Source organism: Camelus bactrianus, chromosome 1 (genome assembly GCF_048773025.1).
Source record: "Camelus bactrianus isolate YW-2024 breed Bactrian camel chromosome 1, ASM4877302v1, whole genome shotgun sequence".
Taxonomy (NCBI): Eukaryota; Metazoa; Chordata; class Mammalia; order Artiodactyla; family Camelidae; genus Camelus; species Camelus bactrianus.
The window spans coordinates 58,487,259-58,511,367 of record NC_133539.1 but is presented as its reverse complement, the minus strand read 5'-3'; the positions used below and the strand labels follow the sequence as shown (position 1 = coordinate 58,511,367).

General features: G+C 47.5%; 1 protein-coding gene across 2 annotated transcripts in view; it reads right to left on the bottom strand.

The window, feature by feature from the left end:
* Positions 1-18,626, bottom strand: part of PDIA5 (protein disulfide isomerase family A member 5) — an 88,810-nt gene extending 70,184 nt beyond the window's left edge. For both annotated transcript variants that reach the window (XR_012507257.1, XM_010970911.3), the window contains exon 1: positions 18,387-18,626. Coding sequence is in view for 1 of the 2 variants with exons in the window: in XM_010970911.3 (XP_010969213.2) it covers positions 18,387-18,611 (225 nt within the window). In the remaining variant the exon portion in view is untranslated. The remainder of the gene's footprint in view (positions 1-18,386) is intronic.
* Positions 18,627-24,109: the final 5,483 nt, after the last annotated feature.

Sequence of the window (24,109 nt, the reverse complement as noted above, 5' to 3'; positions counted from 1 at the left end):
CAGCTGTCCCGCACCCTACACAGCAACCAGCCCAGAACGGGGCAAGGACAGTGGGCTATGGAGGAATGTGGGCAATAAAAAGTGGCAAAACAGACCATAGATGATCTGATATGCTTGTTCATATTGATCAGTTAAATAATCTGACCAAAGTCACCCAGCTAATAAGAAGCAGAGCCAGATCTGAAACCAGGCTCTCTCTGGCCACTTCCTCTTTGTAGCCAGGGTGTTGCATTGAGTCTGAGCTCCACCACTCAATAGTTAAGATGCTCGGACATCACTCAGCCTCCTGGAGGCTTAGTGCTTCCCATCTGACATGGAGATAATGCTACCTCCCTTGTGGGATGGCTGTGAGGATAAAATGGGGTAACTTATCGAACACGCTTTATAAATCATAAAGCATTCTAATAGTATCTGTAATATATAATATACATTTCTATCTCAGCAGAAGAGAAATGTAGCCATATTCTAGTGTTTCTAAATATAATCTGCCATTGGAATTCAATGGTTCCCTCTCCCTAGGGTAAAGCCATCGGGGGAAGGGTGGAGGGATGATTTCTCCCTCATTCTGGCCCCGCACGGCTGTGCACGATGCCCGAGGACCCCCTGCTCCCACGCAGCCCATCTTGAGAGCTCACCAAAAGGTTCTTTCCACCTTACTACTACATGTTATTCCACTGCTCCCGGGGAGTTAATGGACTTTAGACTAAAAGCTCCAAAGCCCAATGCACATGGGTAAAGGTAAAAAAGAAAACAATCTATTGGAAAAACGTGTTGACACTGCTGTTTTTAATCCTCAAATAATCTGGCCAGTTAAGAAAAACAATTGCCTTTACCCGGTGCCTCTGGACTCCAACCCACAGAGCAGCCCTCCGGAGACCGGCACCTACGCTTATGGACTGGGGAGAAGGGCAGGGGAAGGGCGGGCAGGCGGGCCCAGTGCCCACCTGCCGGGCAGCACAGCAGCCTGCAGCTGGGCCAAGCGACAGCAAAGTGCCTACAGCAGAAACCACAAGAGCACCGAGTCTCAGGGCTTATCCACAGCTTCCTTCCTAGAAAGCCCAGAGAATCCCTCAGGTCATCCAACCAAAGGCCACCCTCAGAGTAAACAAACCACATTCCAACCAGCCACCAAAGCCACTGACCCAGTGTTTACCCTCACACAACAGAGAACCTCAGCTCTACCAGAAACACACTGACACTGGGGCTTAAACTGGGCACTGCCTGTGGCCGGCCTGGTTAAGAACCCTTTGTAGAGGGTCCACTTCCTTATCTCACTCCATCCCTATCTCACACCCCCTAGACTAGGAGCACCTGGCCCCCTGCAACCCCATAGGAAATGTTTGTCCAGCATAATAAGCAGGACAAGCACACTGGTTACCACACTCCTGACCTTTGCAGGGGTCTCCTGCTGCGAGCATGTTACAAGGCAGAGTCCATGCAACTCTTGGGAGACCCAGAAGGGACTACAGAAACCAGACAGACCAAGGAACAGTCAGGGAGGGTCTGGGCTGGAACATGATGGGAAAGGGCAGGTGGGGACAGGCGCTGGGGATCTTGAAAACCTGGCTCAAGACTTGAGCCCCATCTGGCTGTGACCTCAGACTGGGCAGCCTCCAGGGAGGCTGGAGGTAGAGAGACCCACTGGGTGGCTGCCCAAAGGAGAGAAATGCGTCAGTCCTCGAGGGAAAAGCAACAGAACTAAACAGCTATTCATATGTAAGCAAGGAAGGAAGAGAGAAGAGGTTAAAATGACCCGGAGGATTCCAGGCTCAGGGAACAGAACAAGAGCCAAAAACGGAAGTACTGGGAAGCAGCAGCTGCAGAAGAGGCTTTTGTCTTACATTGAGGAAGGTGCCAATAAGCTCAGGCGTGGGCATGTGGACATGACGATGCCCCAGTGCAGGCATCCTCCAGGCTGGGAGTGAGCCTTGAGGTCAATTAAGTCTCAGAGGTCGGGGTCCAAGGAGAGAAGACAAGGGAACTGCTCAGCTGAGGAGGAGGAAGGACCAGGAGGAAGGTCGGGAAGATGGTGGGAGGTGCCACATCAACAGGGAGCAGGGAGGAGACACACAGAAAATCGGGTGACGGAGCTGCAGGGAAAGGGCAGCACCAAGTCTCCTAGGAGAGCATTCTGGTGGGGGTGCAGGGACAGGGGCGGAAGCCAGGCTGCAGAGAGAAGCCCACTCAGTGCAGGAGGAGCACAGAAAGATGAGCTGTCTCCACTGAAGACGGAGAGCTGTGTGGATGTTTGTGGGCACAGGAGGGGCAGGATTTGCCAGGAGAGGATTTGAAAATTTGGGAGCAAGAGGCAAATAGTCGGGATAGGCAGATCCAGGGGAACCAAGGGGTTCAGCGCACAAAGAGCTAAGATGCTCGGTTTAGCACCTCTGAGAGGAGGGAAGGAAAGGCCCCGGTGTCTTGCCCCAGACAGACCCACACCTTAGCAAGCAACCACAGGGGCAGCCGGGAGGGGGGCCATTTCCTCCCTCCCCTAAACCCAGGGGACTCTCCTCTAGCCACTTAACATTCTTTTCTCCTTCCCATCAGTCTATTTCAACCTTTCCAGTGTGCATACTCCTTCCTTTCCTTAAGATACAGCTCCAGTGAGCCTTGGGTAGCTTGCCAAGCAGACTCCATAAGTCACAACCCACAAACCCTGATGACAATAACTAAGGCAACAATAACAACGTTAATGATGCACAAATTCTCTGCTGTGTCAAGCCCGCAGCAGGGAGAGGGCAGTGTTTGAGAAGGAAGCCAGGCACCTTCTGTGCCAGCTGTGGAACTGGGTTTAGCAGGATCTTTACATTCTAAGTCTTTTCGCTTTGGAGATAGAGGAGAGAAAAAAATCCCCTTTGTTCACCATGCAAACTCCTTCTGACTTCCCCCACAATAACTGCTTTCTTTTACCAACCCCCAGCCTTAAAAGTATTTACATCAGGGCTGAGCAGCCCCCGTGGGCTGGGATGAGACCCATAAAACCCTCCCCGGGTGCAGAGTAGAACACTGCTGGGAAGGACGGATCCCTCCTCCTCCTGCTGGGAAACACAGGTCCACAACGCCAGGTCCTGCCTGCATCAGCCAGCCAGTGCCCCCCATCAGAGTACCAGTCCTCCCAGCCCCCAACCCCTGCCACAGTACAACACCTGCCTCAGAGTACCAGGCCCCTCCATCAGAGTAGCAGCTCCCTGCACCCCAAGTCCCTTCCCCCATCAGAGTACAAGGCGCTCTCCAGAGCCCAGCAGCACCCAGGGTACCTGGCACAGAAGTCCTTAGCCTCACCCTCCACCACAGCTGGAGGCCATGGGGCAGAGGGCACTGGCTTCTCTCCTCACTTTCCAGACTCCCTGCAGTGACCCCCTAGCAGGTGCCTGCTCGTTTCAGGATCCGCCAAACAACCCTCTAGCCTAGAAGCCCACCCTCATCCCCTCCCTCTATGGTTTTGCCCACCCCTCAGACACCATAGAAAGAGCACTGCTGCCGAAGTCAGACAGACCTCGGGTCAAACCCAGGCACCATCACTTACAGCAAGATGATCTCAGATGTTATGAGCCTTCAGAGGGCCATTTTCCTGCCTGTGAAGTGGAGACGGTAATACTGATACCTGCCTTACGGGGTTGGCTGAGGATTAAATGAGGGGGAAAAAGTACACAGAGAACCTAACATAACGCTTGGCACACAGAAGCACATAATAATCATAATTATCTGTAGGAGTACTATTAAGGAGACAAATCACAGATAGAGCAAGGACAACAGTAAAACGGGCACCACCTTTTCCTCTCCAGGGCCCTGCCTGCAATCAGGCAAAACAGCACATCCAGGCAGGAAGAAATGTGCACGTATACACATCCAGCCTCAAAACAAGACTAATCACCCATCTGCACAGCGACCCAGACCAACAGGCCACGCACCACATGGAGGATGGTCCTTCCAGGTTTTGTGCCCATTTGCCTCTCACAATAACCTGATGAGTGGGCATAAGCCTCATCCTACAGATGAAGAAACTGAGGCTCAGAGAGGTTAACTTACCAAAGTCACACAGTAGGTCAGTCACAGAGCTAGGACTAGAGCTCAGGCCTCCCAGGTCCTGGCCAGAGGTGGTCTGCCTCTCTCCACCCCACAAGCTCCCTGGACTTGCAGCAATCCAAGGGGACCACCTTCCCTAGAGCACCTCCTTCCCAGTCTAGACCCATCAAAGCACAAATCTTCCAAAATCCCCTGACAAAGATGGTCTCAGCAGGGATTTACACTAATCCTCTGCTTCCTGCAGGCCCAGAGCACCCTGTCAGTTGGCCCCCTTCTCAAGGCCCTGGGGCAGGTAGCCCAGATCTGCTATTAATCAGGTGGGTGCAGGGGCCCAGCTCCTTTCTGCCTCACTCTCACTCTCACTCTCTAGCACCCCGTACACACAAGCTCCTCTCTCTTCACTTAACCTCACTCACCATCACCACCAGGCTGGAGCTGAAGAGTCGTACAATTCTGGAAAATAACAGGGAGAACAGTAATTGCCACATTACACCCTCAGCTTTAAAAAGCTCCAGATCTCTGGGGCGTGTGCCAGCATCCTCACATTCTCGATAGCCAGGAGCCTGCCTGTCATTTTAGACTCACTGTTCAATGCAGATCATGCAGCTAGAGGTATGCAATTATGCAAAAGCAACTTGCTGAAGGAAGAAGAGTTGAGGACAGAAATCTAACATTTAAGAAAAAGGGCGGAGGTGGGACTTGACCTTTTTTGCTCTGTCACCTGAAAAAAGATATCCTTCTTATGTTGGGAGCTGTGAAGAAACTGGTTTAATTTAGTGTAGCCCACATTTTGCTCAAAATAGTTTTGAAATGTCAGGATCTCAATCTAGACTCTTAGGAGCTGGTGGTAAAGGGATCCAGGAATAAGGTTAAAAACAGATGACCTGAACCTGAGGTCAGGGAACTCCAGCTGGCTGAGTATTTAGAGCTGGAAGTTTGGTAGCAAGAGTCAGAAACCCAAGTTTTGTGCTGGTTTTGATACTGACTGGCTGTGTGACCGTGGACAAGCCATTTCTCCTTCTCTGTTTCTTTCTCCGTAAAATGAAGAGGTTGAAAGTGATTTCCAAACTCCTTTCCAACTGTGATATTTTGCAAACCTGTTCTCATGACCACTACCAGAGAAGTACCGCTAAGTAAATTACACTTGTGAAGAAACTTTTGAGTTGCCCTGGGCATGTGGCCACCCACACTAAGCCAAACCTCTTAAGTCTCCCTTGCAGCAAGTGTGGCCATGTGATTAAATTCCAGCCCCTGGAATGTAAAAAGAAGTGTTATGAGGCAACTTTTAGGAACTATACTTAACAGACTTCTGATAAGAGTCTTCTTAGTACCCTCCTCCTTCCTGCCAGCTACAATTTGGAAAGATGGCTGGAACTCAAGCAGCCACCTTAAGACAATGAGGTAGAAGGACTTGCTAAAGATGTGGAGTATCAGATAGAAGGTACCTGGGTCCGTGATATTGCAGAGGGATACACTGGCCCTGGAACACCCCTTTCAAGGCTTCTATGTGAGTGAAATAAACAACCTTTGTAAGGCACCATCATTCTGGGTTTCCTGGCACGCACACAAATAGATCTTGAGTGTCCACCAAAACAAAAGCTTTAACGGGAAGGAAGTGTTAACATCTGCTCCAGCTGGGATATTTCAAAGTGTCTAAAGCATCAAATCAAGCATTATACTTTGGATAAACTGGTACGAGGAACAAGACAGAGAGAGACTATCAAGGGTTTGATTTACTCCTCCTCACTACCCAAGATTCACTGTGCCTGTTCCTATCAGTATCTTGGTCACCCAGTGACAGCTGCCCACCAATGAAAGGAAAATTAGCTAGTAACTCTCCAGTTTCCCTACAACCTCAGCACTTTTCTAGCAAGGGAACCACTGCAGGAGACCGAAAGGCCAGGACCATCCCTTGTAGCTCACGGGCTTGAGCTGGGCTGGCTGGTTTCCTGAATATAAGACTCCTCTCAACACTCCTCACAAGCCATCTCCAGCCTCCAGGTAGCCCCCTAAAGCCAAGAACTCAAAATCTCCTAGGGCTGCTCAAGACAGTGGAGCCCAGAAGGCTGTGGAAACTAAACTTGTTAATGCACAGAAGTCCATATCCTACTATTCCATCTTGGATAGCTCTGGCCATTAGAAAGTCCAAATTCCACCCCTTCCCCAGTCATTCTGTCAGCCTATCACACTCTGAAGACAGCAAACACATTCCCTCTTCTGTTTCTGTAGGTGAACTCCCCCAATTCCCCAGGTGTCCTCAAGTCCCTCAATGAACTGAATGATCTGCCCTGGACACAGCCATGCTCATGACTCCCAGGGCTATCTCCATGCCCGGAGCAGGGTGCAGAACCCGATGAGAGTAATGTGCTACGTTACAACTATAATTTATTTGTGGAGATAAATATGTAGGCCTTCATAATTCAAAATGCAGGAAGTTAATCTCAACACAAATCTTGACTGTTGGATTACAGCTTTTTTTTAAAAAGTTGAGAAACACCATTAGTGCATCACTTAAAATATGGCACCCAACTGTCATACGGTGCTGGCAAAAGCCTAAGCCAGTACAGTTCTTTTGGAGAGCTATTTGGCACAATTAATCAAGTATCTTAAAAGTATTTATGCTCCTTGACTTTGTAATTCCACTTTCGGGAATGTGTCCCGAGGAAATTAGCAGCGATTCTGACACATACATGACTCATACAGTCCTACTCATAAGAGTCAAAAATTCTAAACAACCTAAATATCCAACAGCAGGGGAATGGTTACTTAGAGTAAACCACTCAGCAGAATAAAACAGGCATTTAAATTATGTTTTAAAAGATTGTGCAATGAAAAAATATTTGTTTTCATGTTAAGTTTTTAAAAATAGAATCCAAAATGTACATGGTATGATTACAACCAAATGGAAAACTATGCTCAGAAAATGACTGTAAGAAAAAATGCACCAAAGTAAGACATTGTCCTTGGACAGATTTTATTCTTCCCCTTTGTTTTCCTAACCCGTCATAATAGGCATGTCCAATTTAAATATTTAAAGAAAAACAATTACCACCATTTGGCTACCATCATGGAAATAATGAACAATCTCAAAGCATCTCCCCACAAGAAAACAGAACTTTACAGTGGAAAAGCCTGGCAGAAACCCCCTTAACTAAGGGACCAGCGATAGTATCACCAGTAATGGGTCAAATCCACATGGGTCTCCTGATATAACGCACTGAAGGGACACGTCATCCAAAACCAAACTAAGGGACACTCTTCAAAAATGTCAAGGACCCAAAAGACAAAGCCCGAGAAACTGGCCCAGATGAAAGGAGACTAAAGAGATACAACAATTAAATTCAACTTGTGGCTCTGGATTGAGTCCTGAGCCAAACGCTACATTCCCGATTTTGACCACTGTACTCTGGCTATGTAAGAGAATGTCCTTGCCTTTTAGGAAATACTGAAGTATTTATGGGACAAAGGAGAATCATGTCTGTAAACTTTATATACGCAGAGGGGGAATATGAGAAAACAAATGTGATTAAATGTTATTATTTGTGGAACTGGGCGAAGGACAGATGGAAATCCTTTGTATTGTTTTTCTACGTATTTATTTTCTGTTCGGCGGGGGGGGGGGGTAATAATTAAGTTTATTTATTTATTTAAATGGAAGGACTGGGGATTGAACCCAGGATCTCATGCATGGTAAGCACACACGCCCCCACTGAGCAATATACCCTCCACCCCACAGCTCTTCTGTAAGTCTGACTATTTCAAAATTAGTGTTGGGGAAAAACCACCTCAAATAAGACAGAAAAAAAAAAAAAAAAAAGAAGCCCAGAACAGAAACAAAGACTTCCCCTACCTCTTCTGCAGGCCTCCTGATACCCTCAGCCATCTAACCAGTGCTCACTGGCACTTTCCAAAGGAAGAGCAGTCCTTATCTGCCCTTCTTTACTGCCAGCTCATTTGACATTATGTCGTTTTTTTTTTTTATAACAACTATTATGTAAAATCTGCACAGTACTTTGCATGCAACACATACCTAGAATGGCTTTCACAAGAGAGAAAATGTTAATTTTCAAACACAGGTAATTTTATGCCCCTTAAATGGGCAAATTTTAAGCATCTGTCACCAATTACCATGGATAAATACCACTCTTCACAAGGAATAAAGGACTAACCACAAACCAAGTTTGAAGATTCCACCACTGATACTTCCCAGTGTTCAAATGTCTACCACCCAGCAGCCTTTGAAACAAAAACGAGCATGGATGGCGGGAGAGGGAGGGAGGGAGGGGGGAGGGGGGGGAGGGAGGGAGGGAGAGAGAGAGAGAGAGAGAGAGAGAGAGAGAGAGAGAGAGAGTGTGTGTGTGTGTGTGTGTGTGTGTGTGTGTGTGTGTGTGTGTGTGTGTGTGTCACACAGAGCCTGGTGCTGGGATGTGGACCCCTGATTAGCTGCACCTGAGGAGCTAACTGTAGTTAAGAGAGAGAGAAATGGGGAAACACTTGGCCTGGGACAGAACCAAGAGAGGATTCCTTAATTCCAACACCCAGGGCCTAGGGAGGAGCCCATGATGATGAGGACAGCAGCAGCACAGATGGATGCCTACTGTGTGACCAGGAGCCAGCTACGCTGCTTAAGTGACCATCTAGTGTCATCATCTTGGCAAGTGAGTTAAGTAGGTACTTTCATTATACCTATTCTACAGATTAGGAAGCTGAGGCGAAGAGGGGTTAGAAACTTGCTCGACATTACACAGCAAGTAGGTAAGCGGGCTGTGACTCAGATCCAAGTCTGACAGACTCTAGCACTGGGATCGAAGCACAAGACCAATTCCTAGAGCCATACACATCTCACCGCTTGCTCCTATAAATGCAAAGCCAGCTGCATTTCTTCTATTCTGCTTCCTTTAAAAACCCCACCTTCTATGTGGGCTACACAGTTTTCCTGCCTGTTTCCACAATACCAATGTGGCTGTCAACAAGGAACAATTTGGGGGCGGGACAACTGATCCGAGAGCTTATAAAAACAGGTTTTTTCTTATCCTGAAATTGCAACTGCAGTGCATTTAACCAGACTTAAGTCCCTAAAGCTTTTAATGTTGTGGAAAACCTCTTTGAGAGCCAAGAGGGCTCTGGGTTGCTGCCAGCCTGGTGCGTCAGGCCTGCTAACGAGGAAGCGCTTGGAGAGGGAGCAGAGAATCAGGCAGCAGGTGAATTCCCACTCCGGAAATCCAACCCTGCCTCAAAGCTCCATTAATTGATAAGAAAATAACAACTCAAGTGCTCATGACCCACGGGGTACATCCGTGCTTTGACAAATGGTATCTCTCAATCCCCTGAAGCTAAGAGTCTAAACCAGTGTTTTCCAGCCATAAGGCCTTAACCCAAGAGCCGGGTCACAAAATCACTTCAGTGGGTTATCACCAGCATTTTTTAAAAATAACATTAAATAGAAGCATCAGTGTGTACCATAGGTAGCACACGTATTTGGTGAAACATGGCATCTGCTATGTTCACGTGTGTATGTACTTGATTATAATGTAAAATGCATAATTGTTCTTGCAGGAGTTGCAGTAAAAATGTATGAAAAACTGCTATAAACAATCTGTGTGGGAGGTGCTCTCATCCCCACTTACAGATGTGAAAACTGAGGTTCAAAGAAGTTAAGGGACTCAACTTGGATGAAGCCTAAAAGGGCAGAGCCAGGACTCAGAGGTCTTCTGGGCACAGATCAGACATTCCTCTCTGCCCGTCAGTGTGCAGACTCCCCACTGGTTCCCTCGAGCTCTCTCCACTCCCCAGAGCTCCACCCAGAACAAGACCCGAGAGGTCAGCAAGTCTGCTTCCTCCTCCAATCCAGCTACTAAGCGTGACCAACTGGAAAGAACTTCGATGACAGCCTGAGCCGTCTTTCCTCTGCTACCTGGCTGTGCACGATTCCCCAAAGACCATCGGAGAAAAGCAAAAATGGCACGTGCTCCAGCCAAGCGACACCTCACCGAGTCACTGATGTACGTGGCTTGGGACGTGGGCAGAAGCTGTGTCACAACACTCAGCCCACAGCAGCAACCCTGGCTGGCAAAATACTATCTATCACGTAAAATGAACGTTGACTTGTACATGCCTGGTTGTATCTGCACAACAGCAGTAAGTATAAGCTTCTTGGAAATACTGATTCTGGGGCCCTTGAAGAAAATCATCTCGTGGCTCTGAAGGGCCCAGGAATCCATTTTTACACATACCTCTTGAGGCGGTTTGGATCCATAGACAAGTTGGAAGGACACTGATCATCTTTTAATAACCCCCTCTCTGGACCCTATGCCACTCCCCTCTCCTTCACAGCCAGAATTGTCCATCTCCCTCCTCCCCTCCCAGCCACTCCTCAGCCCTCTCAGGCCTGTCCCCACCACCGAAGAGGCTCTCGATAGGGGTTCCATCATGACTTCCACACGGACATCCTGACAGGCATCTCCACTCCTTGCTTTGCTCAGCCTTTTCAACCCAGGTGGAACCTGGGTCTCCCCCTTCTACCTCTCCAGCCAGCCTTCCTCTCTTCTCTGTAAATGCTCCTTGGCCACCCTGAAAATGCTGAGGCTCCTTGGGGCTCACTCGGTCCACCTTCTCTTCCCGCCCCCAACTTTCTCCCCACAACCTGAGCAGCATCCCTAACTAACATCCCCAGCCCAGATCTCCCTTATGAGCACCACACCTTCACATCCTGCTCACCAGTGGCTCTTAAGCCAGGGTCAAGTATAATTCTCAAATGTTACAACTTAATTCTCATACAAATAGAGATGGAGCATAAGGGACCCACTAAAATGATAAAGTGAGGTCAAAACAGGATATAAAAAAAGGTTAAATAAAAAGATTTAAAAAAGAAATTATAAGAAACTTATACATGGTCGATGAAAAAAAAGAACCCTGATATGATTGCTAAATGAGATACCAAGCTGGTTAATGTCCTGAAGGGTCTCTCTTCTCTACCAAACAAATCATTCGCATCCTTTCTAACTTTACAGAGTATGGGTCCTAAGGAAAAATAACCAAAGTAACACCCCCTAGAGCACCAGAAGCCCCTCAGGTGGGATTCCTGGACACTAGATCATCTTTTATTTCCAAGTTTTCAGATAATTTTTCTTTACCCTGAGGTCTATGAATTTGGATGGGGGACTGTCACATCTTTATTTTCACTAGTCTCTCACTGAAATTTAGCCTTCCCTTTCTTAGGAACGTAGATAACCAATTACAGTAGCACTGTTAGTGTCCGTGACTTTGCCACCAACAGAAATCAGTTTCTCATCATACGATGATTGCTGCAGATATCCTGAAACACTTTCTATGCTTATCACTACTTAAAATTACAGAAGTTACCAGACCATCTTATATGATGCTTTAAAAAACTAAATACTATTTTGCCACAACTTGTTATATTTTGATAACTATGTTACAATATCACTGGTTTCCTCTGTAATCCTATGCATTCTGTTTTATATAGTTAAAACATTTTTCTAAAAAAGGGTCCACGGGTCTTCAGTGAAGCCTTTCCTGACTCCCTGCAGTAGGTGAGGGACCCGGTCATACACTCTCTTACCACCTGATACTTGATACTTTCTCCTTCCAGCACTTACTACCTGAATTAAGTAACAAAATAGTGGCTCTCTTCCGAAGCAATGGTAGGAAGGGATGGTACCATCCTGTTTATTGTTATGTCCCCAATGCCTTAGAATAGTATGTCTGGTGCATAAAAGACTCTCAAGAATTATCTGTTAAAAACAAACCAAAAAAAAAAGAAAGACCTGTGGAACGAGTGAACATCTGTGACACATGTGGCCTGCAGATGGTGGTCCACGTTCCTTTGAAATAAGGAGAATGTACAGTACTCTGCCCAGGACCCAGCCAGGTCAGACCCCTTGCTGAGAGCAAACCTGCTTGTTCCTTGGGAGCCTGCCCTACTTGGCCCAACAACACAGCTTTCCAGCCAAGCCTACATCTTGGCTCAGATGCTAGATCACCTTTATGTTTAAGTTCCAGGGCAGGGACCTAGAGTTCCATTAATACCTTTCAAGGCAAGGATCAAAGGATCTGCTCACAAATTAAAAACACCTGCTCGTGCCAAGGGGCTAGAGGAATGGTGGGACTCTCTGAGGTGATAGATTCTCTACCCATGCCCCAGCCAGCTGTGAGGAGTGGGAAACTGAACCCAGGCACAGGCTCACCATTAGGCTGGGAACAGAACACACATCCACCTGGGGGCTCAGTATGACCTTGGGGAATAAAAAGACGCAGAAAGGCTATTCTAACCCCACACTCCTGAGTGTTTAACCCTCTACTGCATGACCGCAAAGCGAATTATTCAGAAGTCGTCATAAACTGGTGTGTGGGAAGAGGCCCTGTTGGAGGGGACAGCTGGCTAGAGCTACGCTGGAAAGGTAATGACAAAGGCGGGAAGGGCCTGGCTGTGGCCCCTCCTCCCGCACTCAACTCCTCAGGGAGCTAAAGGGCAAGCATCACGGACACCCCAGGCAGATGGCTGGCGCCACTATTTCAGAAAACAGCACCTTCCAAGGATGCTGCTCACACATTCAAGCGATCTACTCATCTGTCAACACTCTCGCCTTCCAGGCCATGCCCACCAACGGTCTACCTCCTCCCCTCTCTGTTCCCCCCCCCCAGCCCTCTCTCGGGGTAACAGTACTCAACCAGCTGGCCTCACCCAGATCATGTGGGACTCAAAACCAGGATGACATGAAATATACGGAAATGCTTTGCAAACTCTAGAGCCCTCAACAAATGTACCAGATGCTTTATAATTCTCATCCACAGATCAAATGAGTAGCCAGAAGCTCCGGTCAGTGCTGCAGGATGGGCAGGCAGGAAGGACAGACTAGCCCAGCAGTGTGTGGGCACAGTGCTCCTTTCCTCTCCCACTGAGACCTAGGACACCAGGTGTGGGGGAAGAGAAGGAGGGGGAATGGGTTTGGGGGGGCCAGTAAACTATAGAAGTCTGGTAGTGCAGAAGAACTTAGGCTCTCCTACACCCCATGCATCACTCTGGCCCACTGTCTCTTAGACAGCCTCCCAAACCTACCACAACCACCAGGGGAGACACAAGAGCCCCACAGAACAAAACCACAAAGCTGGGGCAAACCCTCCAGGGAGGCAGTGTGGTTGGTATCCCTATTCTCTGAAAGACAGCATTCATTTTCAGAAGAAAAGAGAAACAGAGCACTTAAATCCTGAGCCTCTACACACATACAAACACTCACACACCCCTCATCAGAAGGTTCCGTAGGGGCCCAGCAGGGCGGGGCAAAGAGCTCTGCTCCAGAGGATTGTGATGGGGAGAATTCCAGCAGTTCAGGATCGGGGGCATCCATGCCTTGCAGCCTCTGCTCACACCCCCTCTGGCCCTTCCCTGGCTTCTAGGCACCCCTTCTTCAACATTTGAGTGACTGCCGTGGCTCCCATTTACTGGGCATGCCCACGTGCCATGCACCATGGTTCCTGGATTACTTCTCATCCTTTAGACTCTGCAAGGTGGATATTATTACCACCACTGACAAACAAGAACACAGGCAGGGCCCAAGGTCACACAGCTCCTGAGTGTCTAGCTGGCTAAAAGCCCATGTATTTCCACTACAGCACACTGGACTTCTTCTTGCAGACAACAAAGAAAGAAAGAGGAAGAAAGTGTTGTTTTGGGAAAATTAATCCAGTCTCTCCCGCTCCAGCCCAACCCCATACCGAGGCCTGACAGCTCTTGTTATTAAAAGGGCAGCTTTCATCGGGTCTCTCCATTGCCTACAGAATTGAGCCCCAAAGCTTTGCCAGGCATTTAGGGTTCTTTACGATCCACTTTTCCAGTTAGTTCTCCAGCTCAAATCTCTCCTTCCATTCAGCCTGGCCCATCACTCCTCACTGTCCATGTTTCTGTCTTGGATTCTCTGCCTGCAACACTAATTCCTTCAAACAAAAATGGACTGGGGATGACTGCATGCCAGGTCCTGAGACAGGGAGGATCCCCATTGCCACAGAGCTCGGAGTCGGCCCTCCTTGTGAGGCGTGAGCCGGGGCCCTGGTTGCCCAGTGCCCCGGAGCCTGATCCTCGCCTGAATCTGCAGCAGTGTGTCTGCCACTCCTACGGCACCCAGCCATTCTCCCAACTTATGTGCCAGTTGTTTTAAAACTTTCTCTGTAATGTGTTTATTTCTGTGGGAAAAGTGCACTCCAGGTTCCAAACAGCATTATAAATGGCAATTAGGCCCCCAGGCCAGCCCACAAAAGCCTATTAAATATATAATGGTGCAGAACCTAAATACGTGTATGTTAAAAGCTCTGCAGGAGAGAGCAGGGCAAACATCTGCTGCTTCCTGCACCTCCGCCCACTGTCCCACTGGGTTCTGAGCTTCATGCCACCCTCAGGGGCAGAGGTCTGAGTAGAGGCTTGGGAGGAGGGAGGCAGGTGGGAGACAGGAGGCTGGTGATGGAGAGGGAGCGGGAAGAACGCTGATCTGTAATTAAGGAGTCTGGCTCACACTCCAGCTCTGTCTTTACAAACTGGTTGGCCTTGAGTGGGTGAGACCCTTACCTCTCAAAGCCTTACTTTTCTCTTATGAAATGAGAGAGCTGAGTCAGGTCAGTAGGATCAGACGTCTGAAACTCACAAATTAGCAGGACATATTTTTAAAATATATATTTAAAATATATGTTTAAAAATATAATGTATAGAGTATATTATATATTTAAAAGTAAACTTTATCAATTAAAGGCTTTTTTAAAAAAAATCACCATATACTATCACTGCTTTCATTTTTTTCAAAAGGACACTATAAACCACTTCCCCCACCACCCTCAATATAGACACAACGTCAGAGAAATGAAGTTTTGAAACTGAAAACACATGGATTCACTCCCCCCCAAAAAAAGCCATTCACCATTATTTTTCCAATTTGTCTGTGGACCAGTGAAAACTTCATCACAGCCCAGCTCAAGTCTTTGGCCAGATGTTGGAATCCTCGAGTGGGGCGAGGCTGAGTCCTCTCCAGCTCTGACATTACTCCATTCTGAGCACTGCACGTAGACTATAGAAAATCAGCTAGGGGACAAGGGGGTCAGCTGCCGAGAGGCGCTATGTGGGACAGCAGGACGGAGCAGACAGCTGCAGGGATAGGGACAGGGCAGCCCACCCGGCCATGGGCCCCCAGGGCACAGACACCCAGCCTGGAAGGGCTGGAACCAACTTGTCCCAGGTACTGACTGCGACTCCTTCTACCCCAGCATTCTTGCGGGAAGCTGGGAGCTCCCAAAGGAAACTTGTTTAAAAGTTTCTTTACTAACTTTTGTGATCAAAAATGAATTCACATTCATATAGAAAACTTGGGAAACACAAAGCAAGCAACAACTCCACCTTCCAGAACAATCACTGTTAACATTTGGACACACTGCTAATTCCTCAAACGCTTCTGGAGCTATCTGCCGCCACCCCAGGATTCAGTTTTGTATCCTGCTTTTCCCCTCATTATCACACTCAAGTACTTTTCCATGTCCTTAGATAGTTTTCACAAGCATCATAACATATTTTGATAGTAAGCCCAGCATTCCAGTAAATACATATATTCTGTATAAGTATCACTTTCCGTGGTATGGACAGGACCAGAAGTCATTTAAACATGCTGCTACTGTTAAGCATTTAAGCCATTTCCATATTTTTGCTATTGTAAAAAAAAAAATGTGGTACGTGAACATCCCTATCCATGAATATCCGTAGACCCCTTTATACTTCTTTACATCCCTTGGGTCACAGCCCAGTGCTCTGTACATAACAGCCCTCAGTAAATACTGAGGGAACAAAGAAACCCAATCCATTCCCACGACCTGGGGAGCCAATACCAGAGGGACACAAAGATAAATTTACAGGGGCTCACCCTGGTGTCCGCCAGCCCACTCACCACTGACCCTGCACCTCTGCCTCATACCTGCTGAGCTAATCTTGAAGTTGGGGAAAGGAGAAAACATCTATGCCATGCTGAGGACTCCCAGGTTCGAGTGCCCTCCGCAAACCTACACACTCTCAACAGCTCCCGGCGGAGGGCACCAGCAGACCTCAACTGCCTGGCTGACCCCCACACTCCCTCCAGGCTGCTCAACCCAGGAAGGCTATGGCTGACCCTTCTGAGACAGGCTGGGACCTGGGACCCTTTACTGTGGTGCTTGTACCTGGACAAACATCTCCTCAAGCAACTATAAGGGACTAAAAATAACTGCACACATGCCAGTCTGAGTCCGGCAATTATGAACAACAAGATACAAGAAGGCCAGAACCCAATAGCCACTTCTAAGGTGCCACACAGCACCACCAAGGGGATGGGCAGACACCTAGGCCACCTCTCTGGCCCAACCCACTGATCCACCCCTACCCTCACCCAATTTAAGCAATCAGCTCTCTGTGGGGCAAGCAAGGGAACCTGTTACTTGTTTTCCCTCCGGTGCGTTACAGCACGAGCCCCAATAAAACCTTGCCTGAATTCCTCCTGTGGCCTCATCAATTTCTATTGATTAAAGAGCCCAAGGATCATGATAGGTAACACTCCCTCTAAATTAACCTAAGGCTCCCCTCCAGTGGAGCTTCCAGCACTTTGGCTATTAGCACCCACTGTTCTGTCTTTCTTTGCTCACAGGACTGACCCCCTCATCCCCAACCCAGGGCAATAACAGAGGGCAGAGCAATGTATGTTTTGCTCTTCACCCAAAATCCAACCCAGGGTCAGCCAATCCAAGCCAATGGGGTTGATACATAAATGTTTGCTGAACAAAACTTCTTTCTGGTCAGGTTCCCAAGTCTTTTATTTTCAAAGGAGGGAGAGGAAAAGAGAAGAAGAGAGGAAAGCAGGACCTCTTAAACAGCCCATCTGCAAAGACCTGATAGGGAAAGCACTGGAGATGGCCCCCTCCTCACAGTCCTGCAGTCCTGCAGTCCTGCCAGGCCTAGAAACCTGCCCAGGCCAACTGGCTTCAGGGAACAGAATGCAAACAGATCATCAAACACACTAGATTCAGGGAAATGCCATTGCCCCACTCCAGCCTAGTTCTCTCCAAGAGGGAGAATGGTCAGATCTAGCAGGGCAGGGAGCTTCCTTTCCCACCCACTTCCAGACAACCAGAAAACACAGGGCCACTCCTCAATGGTGATCCCCAAAGGGCAGAGTATTGAAAGATTTAAGTGTTTAAAGCAACTCAATCCATACTCCATTTTGTCTCCTTACGCTAGGTCCAATATCCTTGTCACATCAAAAAAAAAAAACAAAAAAAAAAACAAAAAAACTGGAAAACCTAGCTTGAAGAGAGTATCAGCAGCAGGAAGTTCCCTGGAACTTTAGGGATAAAAAAGGAGCCATGACTGTCCTAAAATAAGGAAGACCATAAGTTAAAGAAGTGACGTGGAAGGGAGCCACATTATCCTACCACACACCCAGAGCAACGCCAAGGCCAAACCTGGGACCCTGTGCGCTGTGGACACAGCCATTCCGAGCTCTCAAGGATGTCCCGGCGGCACCTCCCGCCCCACAAGCGCACCAAACTCCTTTGGAGAGCCCACACTCCCACCAGCACCCTGGTCCACTCCTCCTTCACTCTTGTATGGCTTTACAGTTTACAGAGCTTCTTCCTCTGACTTCTCATCCGACCCCCCTGACAACTTTGTGAGGTGGGCATCTAAAGCGTTCCACTTCATGGGAAGTCAGGTACATGAAATAATACGCCGCATCACAAGCCAGAGAGTGGCTGAGGTTCCAGCCGGCCTCAGTTGGGTGAAGGAACAGAACTCCCCCGCGGCGACCCCACCCAGCCTGCCGAGCCTGGCCAGCGGGCGGGGGCCCATGTGACGACCCGCAGTTTACCGGCTGCTCTGGGTCAAAACCAAGAATAAGCTGGCCCTAAAACAAGCCTTCCGGCAGTGCAGGTGGGAAGCACCCCCGTCCCACCCCGTACTCACACAGGTGCAGGGCCCGCAGTCTGGGACGCCGCACCCCCGCAAGCCGTCAACGTCCAGCCCTAGCGCGAGGCCGCCCCCTGACTGCGCCCCCGCAAAGTTGTATCCGCGGTGCAAGCACCCCGCGAGGGATCGCCTGGCGCCCCCGGGCTCCATCCGACCTTTGCTCCCGGGAGCACTCCGCTAGGAGGGCACCGAGGCCGCCCTTCTGTGTTCCCCGCAGCCACCGGGTCCTCGCCTGCATGGCCTGCACGCCCCCACCCAGACACCCGGAGGGCATCAATTTCCCCGCATGTCCCGGGAGGGCCGGGAGAAGCAAGCGCGGACCCGCACGCCGGGCGCACATGCGGTCCCGGCCCGGACCCCAGCACCACAGCCTCACCCAGACCGCCAGCAGCAGCAGCAGCCACGCCGGCCCGAACCGCGCCATCACCGCCACGGCTGCCAACGGCCGGCTGTGGTCCCCACTTGGGCTGCCGAGCGCACAGCTCCGCCGGGTGCTGCCGCCACGACCACTTCCCAACCGCTCCCCGCCTCCGAGTTCCCCGTGCCACGTCTGCCAAAGCATGCGCATCACGCTGGGAGAGGCCGCCGGGCAGAAGTGCATGCTGGGAGTTGTAGTTTGCAGCAAGGCTGAGCTGAGGGATGGGGGCCGCTGGTGTGGACTTGGCCCCCAGGCCACAGGGAAGCCTGAGTGAAGTGCGATGTGGTCAATGTCGGGGAGTAAGGGAAGGCAATTAATTCGGGGAGGCGAGGGACGCTAATTCTGTGCCTTGAACTTTAGAAACAAGATCTCCTTCAGCTTACCGAGGTAAGTTTTATTTTCCCCACTTTGAAGATGAGGAGGCGGCTCAGAGAACTTAAGTAATTTGACCCAGATCACACAGCCTGCAAATCCAGGGCTGTTTGTGGAGGACAGGAAAAGCCCTGTCTCTGCCGCCCCAGCTCCCACATACTGTTCCTTTTTTTCATGCAGCAGAACTTTATTGAGCTGTTGGAGAACAGTTTGACAATTCCTTAAAAAGTTGAACATAGATTACCGTATAATCCAACAATGCCACTCCTGGGCATGTACCCAAAAGAGCTGAAAACAGATACTCAAACAAATACTTGTACACAAATGTTCATAGCAGCACTACTAACAGTAGCCAAGAGGTAGAAACAACCCAAGTGTTCACTGAGGGATGAGCAGGCAAACAAAATGTGATATATTCATTACGGTGGAATATTATTCAGCCATAAAAATGAATGAGCTACTGAGACATGCTGCAACGTGGATGAACCTCAAAAATATTAAGCTAAGAAAGAAGCCAGACACCAAAGATCACATATTGTATGATTACATTTATACGAACCACCCAGAAATAGGCAAATCCATAGCAACATAAAGCAGATTAGTGGTCCCCTGGGGCTGTGGGGATGAGGGAATGGGGAGTGACTGTTCAATGGGTACAGGATCTCCTTTGGGGGTGGTGAAAGTAATTTGGAACGAGACAGAAGTGATGGTTGCACAACATTGTGAATGTACTCAATGCTACTGAATTTATATGTTCAATGGTTACTTTTACGTTATGTGAATTTTACCTCAATAAAAAAGAGCAAAAACAAATTCCAATAGAAAATTTTTGTGTAAATCTAAATGTCCTTAATAAAATATATTCAGAAAACTAAAAAGAAATCAAAAAGAAAAAAACCTTTATTGAACCCATTTTGTGTGCTAAAACATTCATGCATGCAATCAGTTATTTATTTAAGAATGTTTATTCAATACCTAATACATCCTGAGGCTCATATATAGTAGTGAGATGGACAAGGAAGTGCACAGTCTGGGGTTAATAGGTCATAGCTAGAAGATCTTTGCTCACTGTCTGGTGGTTCAAAGATCAAAACCTAGCAGTCATCCTTGACTCACCCTCACTTCTCAATAGGCCCATCCACCCATCACCACAACCTGTTAGTTCTACCTCCAAAATATATCTCTTTGCCACCTCCTGAGTCTAAGTCACTGACAAGTGTCACCCAGACAAGGGTGAAATCTCCTGATTCATCTGCCTGCTGCTGCCTCCTTGTACCCCTGTCAGTGCAGTTGTTAATGTCAGTCGGATCTTGCTAGCCACTCCCTGAAACCCTCCAGTGGTTTCCCATTGCCCTTAGAATGAAATCCAAACACTTTGCCATGATCTGTGAGTCCTGCATGGTCTAGAGCTGGGCTCTAGACTTCATCTCCTGCCTCTCCCCTGCATTGTCCACTAGACGTCAGTTACACAGACCACCATTTCCTGCTCATTTCCCCCCCACAAAGCTGTTCCCACTTCAGTGCTAGTACTTTTCTTATTCTCTCTGCCTTAACACTTTCCCTGGCCCTTGGTTGGACTGCTACCTTATATATCCCCCTCAGAGAGGACCATGGAGCAACTCATCTAAAGGAAATTTTACCCTCCCCACCCCCAAGCCCCTTATTCTCTAGCTCAGGTTCTGTTGATTCCTTGCCAGCTCTTATCACAATCTGCAATTATTCACTTAGTTAATGTGTTCATTGTCTATTGCTACAAGTGGAATGTAAGTTTCATGTCTCTTTTGTTGGCCACCTAACTTCAGAGCCTAACACAGGCCCTGAGCCTCAGGTAGTTCTCAGAGTTTTTTCTGATGAATGATTGAATGATTGAATGAGGTGATGTGTTGGGAGTTTCAGAAATCCCTGAGGCAGATTGGAGACAGGACTTCCTCTGTGGGCTCTGCTCTGCATCCTCAAGCTCACCATCTGCATTTGGGAAAATGGTCCATTCAGCTCCTCTCTGTGGGTCTCTGTTTCTCACCTATAAAATGAAGCAGCTGGCAAGGATGTAGAGCAACTGTGCTCCCATATATTGCTGATGGGAGTATAATTTGGTTTGACAACTTTGAGCAACACTACATGTGCAAAATATGTACCTAAATGTTGATAGCAGCTTTTTTCATAGTATTTTTGGGGGGCTGAACTGTGCTTTCCCCCTGCCCCCCACCAAGTTCACACACTGAAGTCCTAACCCCTGTACTTTAGGATATGACTATATTTGGAAATAAGCCCTTGAAGAAGTAATTACGGTTGAATGAGATTATTAGGGTGAGCCCTAATCCAATATGACCAGTATCCTTATAAAAAGGGGACACTGGGACAGGCACAAAGAAGGAAAAACTATATGAAGACGCAGAGAGAAGATAGCTACAAGCCAAGGAGAGAGGTCCTCCGAAGAAACCATCCCTGCTGATGCCTTGATCTTGGGCTTCCAGCCTCCAGAGTTTTGAGAAAGTAAATTTCTGTTGTTTAAGCCACCTGCCTGTGGTACTTTATTATGGCAACCCTAGCAAACAAATACAGTGGCCAAACTGGAAAAAATCCAAACGTCCTTGAAAGAAAAATAGATAAGTGAATGATGCCCTATTCTGCAATTTAAAAAAAAAAAGCACAAACTACGGCTACACACAACAACATGGATGACTCTCAAAACCCTGAAATTGAATGAAAGTAGCCAGGCATGAAAAAGCATATCCTGTGTGATTCCATGTATCTGAAGTTAAAGAACACGCCAGTGTAATCCAAGTGACGGAAGGAAAATAGGGATTCCCATGGTAGGAGGAGGGAAGGAGGAGAGATCAACTGGGAAAAAATATGAGCAAACCTCTGGGTGCTAGAAATGTTCTATATCGTCATTAAATGATGGTTACATGACCACCCACCTATGTAAAAATGAATTAATTAATTGAGCTGTATGTTAAGATTTGTAAACTTTACTGCATGTAAATCATGTCTCTATTTTTTTTCAAGTTAAAAAAAAATGAGAGGTAGAGTGAATCAGCTAATCTACGAGATCCCTTATAACTCTTGTATCTCCTGAGTCCACAACTAGCTGAAAGCTCCTGGGTCGGGAGGAGGACTGAACTCTGCAGAAACGTGACTGCCAGAAGGGGAAAGAGTTCCAGGGAGGAAGGAAGGAAGGAAACCATGCGCCTGTGAGCCAGAGAACCAGAGGGCAGGGGACTGAGACGGAAAAGTAAAAACTGCCAAGAAAACAGGCCATTTCATCCTGCAATTAAAACTACCTCAATGAGATTGGTGGCCCTTCTGGGAATGTTTAACAATTCTAAGCTTCACTCTCCTTGAAATATTAGGAGAATAGTGCAGGGCACGTGCTGGCCCTCCTCCATCGCAGCCCTCAGTGGGAACCATCCATTCTCCAGCAGCAGCCCCATGGGGCCCGGCCGGAGAAACTTCTCATCCTGCGGTTCATTGTGAATCGGGACACCGCCTTCTATTTGTGTAGCCAGTTCCTAACCGTCATCTCGCCTGCGAGGAGGACTCGCACAATGACCGTTTTCTGACATTCAAGCAAGGATGAGAATTGGCCAGAACAAAATAGGAGGAATGAAGAGCCAAAGAGCCGAGACACAAAAGAGTATATTCTGTATAGTTTAACTTATATCAGCTACAAATGGGCAAAAGTTCTCTATTTTGTCACAGTCAGGGTAGTGAGAAGAGTGTGAGTAGTCACTGGAAGGAGTCTCTTGTGGTGCTGGGGTTCTGTTACTCCATCTGACTACAGGGTACCTGGATATGTTCACTTTGTAAAACTTCACACACATTCATGGATCATGCTGTACATATGTTCTACTTCATTAAGAAGTTCACAATTTTTTTTTTAAAGAGGAGGAATGAGATGGCGGGAAAGAATTTTCAGCTCCAAATACTTAAGTTGGAAGGAGAGGGAATTCCAAAGAAGAGATAGCTGGGGAATCATTAGTAATCCCTACACCCAGGTGAGCAGTGAGTCCCACCAAAACACCCCTTGCTGCTCACAGCCTTAGCCTCTGCTCATCAAGTCTGCTGGCATGCCACCCCACCCACACTCCCCGGCTTGGCCCATACACACCCAGCTTGGATATTCCTCCTCCAAAAGCCTCTTCTGACCCTTATCACACTCCCACCAACAGTCCAGCAGTCTGGGCCTAGGTGTCCCTTCTCTGTGCTCCCATAATTTCCCAGGTGGGATGTGGTCCTTAAGAGCATGGACTGTGACAAACTCATAGAGATAAAGTAGAACAGTGGTTTCCAGGGGCTCAGGGGAAAGGGGAATGAGGAGTTAATATTTAATGCGTGCAGAATTTCAGTAGGAAGATGAAGGCGTTCTGGAGTTGGATCGTGGTGATGGTTGCTCTATGATGTGAATGTACTCAATACCGTTAAATGTATACTTTAAAATGTTTAAAAATGCAGGATAATCTTTTCAACAAATGATGTTGGGAAAACTGGATGTCCATACACAAAAGAATGAAGTTGGATTCTTACTTCACAGCACATACAAAGATTAACTCAAAGGGGTCAAAGACCTAAATGTAAAAGCTAAAACTATAAAACTCTAAGAAGGAAACACAGGGGAAAAGTTTCATGACAATGGATTCAGCAGTGATTTCTTGGATATGAAACCAAAAGCACTGGCAACAAAAGTAAAAATAGATAAATTGGGCTACATCAAAATTTAAAACTTCTGTACATCAAAGGATACAATTAACAGAGTGAAAAGGCAACCCACAGAATGGGAGAAAATATTTGTAAATCATATATCCAAGAAGAGGCATGAAAGAAAAAGCAAAACAGAGGCCACAGTTTGAATACACCCAGAGACCCAACACTCATAGTCACATAACCAAAACTTAAGAGTGTTCTGACTTTCCCAAAATGCTGACTCTGACCTTAAACAAAGTTTAAGCTTTCTTCATATCAGTATGATCTTACAGCTGCCTCACCCTACAAACAAGCAAGCTTATGCAGTAAAGGAATGTTAAGTTTCTGGTAACCAATCACAACAGAAAATAAGGTACTTCTCAATCATGCTTTATAAACTGTCCACTTAAAAACAGTTAAAATGGCAAATTTTATGTTATGTACATTTTACCATAATCTTAAAATGAAAAATTAAAATAAAAAATGACCTTAAAAAAAAAGACTCTCCATTTAAAGAAAGATAGTTAAAATGGTAAATTTTATGTTGTGTATATTTCACCACAAAAAAAAACAAGAACATGAGCTGTGACCTTAGAAAGGCAGGGGTTTGAGTACTGTCTCTGCCA